At 46.3% G+C, this 9,696-nt stretch overlaps 1 protein-coding gene across 1 annotated transcript in view; it reads right to left on the reverse strand.

Moving 5' to 3' along the window:
- Scn11a (sodium voltage-gated channel alpha subunit 11) overlaps positions 1–9,696 on the reverse strand; it is a 72,305-nt gene that overhangs the window by 7,166 nt on the left and 55,443 nt on the right. Inside the window, exons 20-23 of the mRNA XM_005348214.1 lie at positions 9,161–9,262; positions 8,461–8,730; positions 7,165–7,218; positions 4,261–4,402 (exon numbers count right to left, since the gene is read on the reverse strand). Coding sequence (XP_005348271.1) covers positions 4,261–4,402; positions 7,165–7,218; positions 8,461–8,730; positions 9,161–9,262 — 568 coding nt within the window. The remainder of the gene's footprint in view (positions 1–4,260; positions 4,403–7,164; positions 7,219–8,460; positions 8,731–9,160; positions 9,263–9,696) is intronic.

A 9,696-nucleotide genomic window follows, 5' to 3' on the forward strand; every position in this document is an offset into this window, starting at 1 on the left:
TCTCTCTCTCTCTCTCTCTCTCTCTCTCTCTCTCTCTCTCTCTCTCTGGAAAAGCCTAGAAACAATGACAGTGTCTATCTATACCAGACTGTGGTTTTGAAAAGCCCCAGCACTCATTAGTAAATGAACCAAAGGCAGACAGAGAGAAAGAGGGTCCAACTTAAGCCTGGATCTTCCTGTCACTCCATATATAAAAATGCTGCCAAGTAGGAGAGTCTGGTTTTGTTTCAATCCTGATTCGGACCCAAAACTTTAATATAAAGAAACAAAAAAAACATAAAAATTAATAACTCTTTCAGTAAAATTAAAGGTAGCTGTGAATACTTATGTTTTAAAAAAAAAGTCAGTGATCTCGGGTGAAGAACGTAATGACGTGTCTGCCCAAAGGACTTAGGAAAAGAAGAGCAAACAGTGGCCGGGAAGAGAGAAAGCAGTCCTGGCAGAGATTCGAAATGGGAAGAAGTGAAGAAACTAGGACTTCGTTCTCTGAAAAGACAAACAAGACTGAAAAACTTTTAGTCACTATTAGTTTCTCTAAAAGAAAAAAAAATCTAATTAATAGAACTTGAGACCAAAAGGAGCTATACATGCACACCACATACAGAGACACATCCAAAAAATGCCAAAATGGAATTCATTATTTTATATACTAATTTAGAAAAATAAAGCAAGACATAGGAGGTAGCTTGTGCATGTAATTCCGGTACCTGGGAACTAAGGTAGTAAGATTGTTATGAGTTTGAGGCCAGCCTGGGCTAGCCTATGAGTTCCAGGCTAGCCTGTCTCAAAAAGTCAACAACAATAACAGTAATAATAATAATAACAGTAGCACTAGCTATCTTAACAAAGAAAATTAAAGGGCGTGACAACCTGAATAGAGACAATTTGATAAATTTGAAGAATTCATATAAAGGTTTTCTGGTGATGTAATGACATTGGGGCTGTGTTTGAAGCCAGATGTATGGGCAAGCAAGATAGCTCAGCAGGTGAGAGAGCCTGCCTCACAAGCCTGGAGACCTGAGTTCGATCCCCAGAACCCACATAAAGTTTGAAGGAGAGGCCTGGCTCCACAAAACTGTCTTCTGATTGCTGCATGTTCCATATACCCAGTTCACCATGCACACGTACATACAATAATAATAAATGAAGTTAAAAATAAATTTGAAAAAAAGTTTGAGGCCATCCTGGGCTTCATTGTAAAATCCTGTATCAAAAAAAAAATCAATACAAAACAGAAGACTGCAAAGTTTAACTCTTCATGGGACTGTTCTTCATTTTCTGTGATAAAAAACAGATCTGTTTTGAAATATTTATGATGAAATGAAATAAACCCCATGGTAGGGGTCTGTGGTGGCGTTCCTGGCAGCAGGACGTTCTTCAGTAGTAAATGCTCCCCTGGGTGCTGAGGGTTTTAGATTCATGCTAGAATATTCTTGTACACTTTTGAAATTTTCCATAATAAAAAAAATCATAATAAAACAAAAGGATGCCGTGGTGTGATCCACAAAAGGCTTCCCAGCAGCGGGGTTTAGTGGAGCTGCAAGGCTGACATCCAAATGGCTGGTATTGATCGCAGTCAGGACATGCATTACAGAGGGGACCCAAAGCCATTCTTCCTCCCTGCACAGCAGACTCGATAAGGCTGTGCCACAGCAGCCTTATCCCGTGACTTCCTGCAGAGGCGGAGGTCAGTCTGCAGCAAGGCGCTGTTCAGACGGCTTAGAACAGGCTAATGGAAGAATATTACAAAGCCTTAGCAGAGTTATAAAACCAAAGAGCAAACACTGACAGAGGGCTTGAGAAGTACCTGTGTGCTTAAAGGAAAGAAAGCCCAAAGGGGGAGTTTGATTGCACAAAAATACTCAAGTCTTTAAAAGTTTTTTTTAAATGTTAATGCAAAAATGTAAGAAGTATGGCTAGAGAGATGGCTCCACGGTTAAGAGCACTAACTGCTCTTCGAGAGGTCCTGAATTCAATTCCCAGCAACCACATGGTGGCTCACAACTATCTGTAAGGAGGTCTGGTGCCCTCTTCTGGCCTGCAGGCATACATGCAGACAGAACATTGTATACATAATAAATAAATAAATCTTTAAAAAAATTGTAAGAAGTGGGGCAGGGAGACGGCTCAGTGGGTAAAGTACCTGTTATGCAAGAACGAGAACCTGAGTTTGATCCCTGGAACCCACATAAAAAGCCAGGTGAGGGGCTGGGTATTGTGGCTAAGTGGTGGAACATTTGCCTAGCATCCACAAGGCCTTGGGTTTCACCTCAACACTAAAAAATTAAGTATGCACAAGCTGAGGATGGCAGCCCATGCCTGTAATCCCAGCACTGGGGAGGCAGAGACAGGCAGATCCCTGGGGGCAAATCAGTGAGTTCCAGTTCAATGAGAGACTCTGCCTCAAAAAAATAAGGTGGAGAGACACTGGGGGAGATCTCAATGTCCGGCTTCCACATACATGTACACATGTATACAAACACACACACGTGATGTAAGAAGGGTCACAAAACAGATGCAGTAGGTTGGACAGACATAAGAGAAGAATGGCAGCTTGTCTTTAAAACAGTCAAAAGATGCAAACAGATGGTCCTTACTAGGAGTCAGGACCACCGATCTGGAACAAGGCATATAACCTCACTCCTGATGACTGAAGGGAATAAAAAACCATGGTTGGCACTTTCTGCATCTTGTCTAGGAAAGAGTCTGTAAGTGAGCCAGCAGGACATTAGGACTCGGTGCAAGGCCATCTTAGTCTGGAAGGTCCCTGGGCACCATCTCTAATGTTTTCACTACAGGAAGTTACACTAAAAAAACAATCAAAGACATCCAGAATTTGAAGAGTGCTCAAGCCATAGAGAACTGCAGAAACAATTTAACTGGTGAAAAAGAGACCAACAAACAAGAGAAATTATGGCCTATAATTCAGCTCCTCTGTGTGTGTGTGCACACACATACATACATGCATGTGTGCACATTGTATACGTGTGTGTAGACAGGTGTGTGTCCATGTGTGTGCAGAGGCCTGAAAGACATTGTGCGTTCTGCCCTGTCTCTCTCCACCTTCTGCCCTTGTGGCAGGGTGTCTCTCTGAACTGAAGCCAGGCTGGAAGTCAGCAGGTCCCAGAGGCCCTCTTGTCTCTGTGCCCCTCAGCACGAGAGGCTCTTTACATGGGGATGGGGGAATTTGAACTCAGGTCTTCATGATTGCACAGTAAGCACTCCTACCCACGGAGTCATCTCTCCAGCCCTGAACATTCTTGCAGCAAAAATGATCTTATAAAATAGGCTACGATTAGGGGTCACGGGAAAGGGGAGAGAGGAGGAAAGGAGAGGAGTGGAGAAAAATGTATAACTCAATAAAAACAGTAAAAAATAGGTTATGACTAATGAGATCATACATCTCAAAATTAAAAGTATAAGATAATCCTAGTAATGCAATATATATATACATACACACACAGATACATACATGCACACATATATGATATATGTATGCATACATGTATACGTTCATGTACATATGCGCATATCACAAACATCTCTAACTCCAGTCCCAGGGGATCTGAAACCCTCTTCTGGCCTCCACGGGCACTGCACACATAAGGTATGTAGATGTACACTCAGCCACACCAGCACACGCAAAACAAATTTTTTTTTGTTTTTTTAACCAAAGAGGATTATTTCAAATTAAGCCAAAATGGTGAGGCATTGTCTAAAGCGGTCATCCTTTGGTGACTGATGTTGCTAGATCTAAAATTTCTTTTATTTTTCTTAATTTCCAATGTTAGTTCAGAGTTCTAGAGGTTGTTCCAGATCAGAAGAAGAAATATTAGATTGTTATCTCCTGGGAGGGAAGCCTCCCTCGCTCGCCTCTCCCTCAGTCATCCGTGGGAGCAGCTTCAGGGACTGAGGCTGGTGCGAGCCAAGACACAGTAACTCAGACGGGAAGGCCTTTTGTCGTCACTGTGCTGTGGATAACAAAAGACTCTTGAGATGTTGAAATATGACTTCAGTGTCACACATGCCAGTCATACTGGCTACGATTCTCTTCAGGGCCAATTAGCAACAGTCTGAAACTCAACAATGATGATCTGAATTAAGACAGAGCTCAAATACCATGACTGAACAGAACCCAGATAGCGTGCCCTTAGCTTTGAAAAGACTGCTCTTGAGCAGATCGGAACAGCGGCCCTGAACACATCCCTCAAAACCTTGGCAGAGCTGGGTGAGACAGCCCAGCTGGGCCAGCATGCACACTTATCTTTTTCTGCTGCTGATTGAAGTTGTCGATAATAACGCCGATAAAGAGGTTCAGGGTGAAGAATGAGCCAAAGATGATAAAGACCACGAAGTAAAGATATGCAAAGCTGTTCTCCTCAAAGCCCGGCTGCTCATCTTTCTGTTGGGGACATTTTAATGAGAGAACAACAATTACTGAAGAAAATTCAAGCTGCCCAAACCACCTTGTCTGGAAGACCAGAGTGGATTTCCCCAACAAGTTAGGCCAGGTAGCAGCTTGCCGGCAGCTGTGAACCACTGGGTGCCCCGTCTCTGGAGCCCTTGCTTAACTCAAGGTGCACACAGTGGTGAGGTGGGAGGCAGGAGGTTAGGGATTTTCTCTCAAACAATGAGAAACATTAAAAGAGGAGAACAAAGTGGTGGCATTTATCTTTGAAAGTCTCCCAAATGTCCGCGTGGATATGCCATTGAGGATGAGGCCAATACGGGACACACCCACCTCAGGAAGAGGTGCCCGGCTTCACAGCGGTTCCACGACTCCCAGATGTCAACATTCTGCCCGTGGCTGGTACCTCATGAGTTACCAGCACCTGGCACACTTTTTGATAGATTCTTGAGACACATGCATGGACTGTGAATAGTGAGGGAGTGAGCTCCTATGTGGTCACTAGCTGATGAAGGCGTGTTTGCCCAGCTCAGGGCACGCTTCAGACCACTCAAGACCCTTCTCAGCCTGGGGTCTCACTCACTCGTCTGTCTGTCTGTCTGTCTGTCTGTATATCTATCTATGTATTTTAAGTACATGTGTGTTATGCATGCATATGTATATGCTTGTTCACATGTGTTGTGAATGCGTCTTTAAATCTTACGTGTGTGTGTGTGTGTGTGTGTGTGTGTGTGTGTGTGTGTGTGTGTGTACAAGTATGCCATAGTCTATGTTATGGAGAACAGGAAGACTTGCAGGAGTTGGTTCTCTCCTTGACCATGTGGGTCAGATGGATCAAACTCAGGTTGTCAGGCTTGATGGCAAATTACCCGCTGAGCCATCTTTCTAGGCCTCACTGCCTTAGACAGAGTCTCTCATCTGAACCCAGAGCTCACCGGTATAGCTAGTCCAGCTGGCCCACTTGCACCTGGGATCCCATCTCCACCTGCCAAGTCCTAGAATTACAGGCAGGGAATGTTGCCATGCCAACCCAGCATCTATGTGGATTCTGGGGATCCGAACTCTGGTCTTCACTCATGCACACACATCATACACACATACACAAACAAGAAACTTAAAAAAATAGACATTTCAATTGTATATATGGCATATGTAATTATGAGACATAAATATTACAATAAATTGTAACATTACAGTTAGGTATCTACTGCTAACTTTGGCTTTCTAGGAACAAGAAAAAAATGAATGCTAGTCTGTGGAGCTACGATGAAGCATTAGCCATGAAGATTCTCCCTCCTCGATGCTGCAGCTCTCCTGCTCCCAGACCTCCTGTCTGGAGTCCTGGCTGCATCTCAGGCATCAACTCTGTCAGCTCCCCAATACAGCAACCACACGCGCATCATGATGGGAAACCAAGAAAATTTCCCCCTTTGGCTCCTTCCTTGACTCAACCATCCGCTCACTGTCCAGCTTCAGGTAATTCCCTTCCCATCCTTCAGCTGAACCAGATGAGGAAAGGGAAACAGATTAGATTGCCAAGTGCACTTTCAACTTTGGGGTCCAGTGCTCACTTCCTCTTTCCCTGAAACTCCACCTTTACTTTCCAAAGAGCCTAAAGCCATGAGAAGTTACTCCCTTGCTCTATTTGTCCCTATTGTAATGCTTCCGCATGGTTGAGACAAGCAGACTTTGAAGGGTGGTTTCCTCCTCTCCATCACCTGGGGATGAGCTAGAGGGAGGTCGGGGTACCTCGCTATGATGCTTGGTCTCTGTCTATGTGACACAAGCTAACGTCACCCAGGAAGAGGGAACCTCCACTGACAATTCCTTCTGCCAGATTGGTCTGAGGGAAAGCCAGTAGGGCATTTTTTAAATCCCTGGTTGATGCAGGAGGACCTTTCCCTAGGCAGGTGGACGCAAGTTGTGTAAGGAGTGTAGATGAGCAAGCCCGAGGATGTGTGCTTGCTAGTTTTATGTCAACTCGACACAAGCTAGAGTCACTGGCAAGAAGGAATGTTCAACTGAGAAAATGTTTTCATAAGATGGGGTTATAGGCAAACCGGTAGGGACACTGCCCATTGTGGGCGGGGCCACCCCTTGGCTGGGACAGGGTGTTCCTGGGTGCTCTAAGAAAGCAAGCTGACATGAGTTCCCCTCTTTGCTTCTCTCTTCAATGGATTGTGATATACAAGCCAAACAAACCATTTCCTCCCCAAGTTGCTTTCCATGGAGTTTCATTAGAGCAATGGTAACCCTAAGAAGGACAGGAAGTAAGCCAGTTCTTCTCTGGGGTCTCTGCTTCAATTCATACATCCAGGTTCCTACCTGCAGTTCCTGCCCTGGTTTCTCTCAATGATAGCCCTATAACCTATAAGTTGAAACAAACAAACAAAAAATTTTCCTACACCTCCCCCCACATTGATTTGGCCAGTGTCTTATAACAGAAAGAGAAATCAAGCTAGGACACAGGTGATTCTCTTGTTCCAGCCCCATCTCCTTAATGAACGTTTTCCATTTCCTCTCTTGCCATGCAGAGGAAATGTTGGGCACTACAGAATTCGGGGGTGTCAGACCCAGCAGAACACATTAGAGCTCTTTTTCAGTCAACGTCTACACCATCATTTTGCCTCCGGAAGGACAGGATAGAGGATCTGAGAGGATAAAGCTGTCATGCAGGGAGTCTGGGGCTGTCTGGGTACTCGCAATGTCTCGGGTTTGAGCCTAACATTCTGGAACCTAGTGAGACACTGACTCACCCCTCTGGAGTCCACAGCAGCATTCATAATGTCCAGCCAGCCCTTATACGTTGCCTGAAACAGAAGTAGAAAAACACAGACATAGCTGTAGACTTTTTTCATTGACCAATGCGTGCCATGCCCAAGCTTTCCAAGCCCTGTGGGCCGGTGTCCATCTGCCACAGAGAGAGGTCCACACAAAAGAACAATAGGAAGGGACGTAGTGGGGGATGCCGTGCAATTTCTCTTTCTTCTTCACCCTCCCCCAAGACTAACGATTTTTAAAAAATGCATTTCTACACGCTGGTTGCTTGGGAAGAGCCAGGCAAGGCTCTTTCGGACGGCACGTGATTGTGCTACCTGCGGCTTGAAAAGAGCACCATTGACAATGTCTACATTGAAGGGTTCTCCTGTCTGGCAGGTGCTCTCAGCATGGAGTGGGGGGCCACAGAAGACAAGGCCAATGGAAGAGACCCTGAAAGGGGTATTCGTGTGTGATGCCATCTTCATTGCTAACCTGATTGGCTCTGAAGTCACCTAGGAGACACATATGGGGCATGTGGCAAAGGTGTTTCTGAGAAGGTTTAATTGAGACTCATCCTGAGTGTAGGTGGAACCATCCTACAGGCTGGGGTCCCTAAGTGACTGAAAAGGAACAGGTGATCTGAGCACCCACATCCATCTCTTTCTGTCCACTTCCTGACTGTAGAGTCAGTGTGGCCAGCTGCCCCACATTCCCACGGCCATCTCTGGAGATTTCTTACCACCATGTCTTCCCCACCACGGTGGTCTAGTCCCTCAAACCATGGGCAAAAATAACCCTGCCTTAAAGTTGTTTCAGAGAGAAATGCCCCTCACTTGGCCCCAGAAGTTGGTGCACAATGAGAACTCTAGGAGACGGACCTTGCTGAAGTGTGACACTGGGGACTGGCTTTACAGCCACTCCTCCTGTGTACAGATGAAACGTGATCACAGTCAGCTTCCGGATCCTCCCCCATGCATTGCTCTGGGACAGACCGGGTTCCCTTTGGAGTTATAAGCCAAAATAAAACCTTTTTTTCCCTGGCTTGATTTTTTGGTGGTATTTTATCACAGCAACAGAAGATTAACTAATGTGTCGGATAGTTTGTCAAAGAAGTGAGGAAAGAAACTAAGCTAGGCACTGCCCATGGGGAACGGATTCCCAAAGGCGCTGGCCCACCCCCGTGCCGCCCTGGGACTGGGGCTGGAGTCACAGTCCCAGTGGAGTTACTGTGTTTTTAGTGACCCATCGGTCTTCCAAGGTTTCTCTCCGTGGATGGAGACGGACCCACTTACCACCTGCAGCAGAGCGAGGTAGGCATTCCCCACGTTGTCGAAGTTGACTTTCGGGACCTCCCACGAGAAATTGCTCTCTCTACACTGGCTTCGGTTTTGAATTTCAGTATGATTGAAGTATTTATTCATGTCTGTCCCGTTAATGCACCTTCCGAACCTCCCCGAAAAAAAATTTACTCCCAGGATGCAAAATATGAGCCAGAAAATGAGGCAGACCAGCAGGACGTTGAGAATGGCGGGTATGGCGCTGATGAGGGCATTGACCACCACCTTAGGGAGGCGAGACAGAGGAAAACAGATAACACACAGGGAACCCAACAAGTGCTCCATCTTCCCAGCAGGGACCCAACGGGCAGGACGGGATCTCCAGGGTTATTTTGTCTTTACTCTGAACATCCCTCTCCCAGCCCACAGTGAGCTCTACTTTCTGCTCAGATGGCCACCAGGGATGACCTTAGAAGTGCCCTGTGACGTCGACATTAGGCACATGGGTCACATCTTTACCTAGGATGTTTAAGGGAAGACAGTCTACTTGGGCTGTCAAGAGACAGACCACAGCATAGTCTTCTTGCTACTTCTCGTAGTTCAGGCCCTGATCTGGTGACGAGGGACCCCAGGAGAAGCTCGACAAAAGCACAAGGGCAGTTGACCTCTGCCTGTCCTGTTAGCTACATTTCTGCCCATCTACCTGGACACGTACCTTCATTCCTTCAAACTGAGACAGCGCCCGCAGGGGCCTCAGGGCCCGCAGGGTCCGGAAGGACTTCAGGCTTGGTGAGTTCGTGAGACTGACCACAGACACCTGTGGGAGAAGACAGTGCTTGGTGAGGACAGCTGCCTGGGCAGCCAAGACTGCCAATGTAGACTCAAGAGCCCCCCTCCTCATTTTTCCCTTCATGTGTATGCATGTCTGTCTGTCTGCCTGCCTGCGTGTGAGTGTATGTGGGGACCAGAGGTCAACTTGTGGTGTCTGTCTGTCTCAATTGTTCTCCGCCTCACTGTTTGAAGGAGAGTTTCTCACTGAACCTGGAACCAAAATGGGCTAGAATGACTGCCCAGTGATGCCGAGTGTACGCCTGTCTCTGCCTCCACAGTTCTGGGATTACAGATATTTACCACTCTGCCTGGCTCCTAGTTCTGGGGTTACAGATGAGCACTACTCTGCCTGGTTCCTAGTTCTGGGGTTACAGATGTGTGCTACTCTGCCTGGTTCCTAGTTCTGGGGTTACAGATGTG

Source organism: Microtus ochrogaster, chromosome 5 (assembly GCF_000317375.1).
Source record: "Microtus ochrogaster isolate Prairie Vole_2 chromosome 5, MicOch1.0, whole genome shotgun sequence".
Taxonomy (NCBI): domain Eukaryota; kingdom Metazoa; phylum Chordata; class Mammalia; order Rodentia; family Cricetidae; genus Microtus; species Microtus ochrogaster.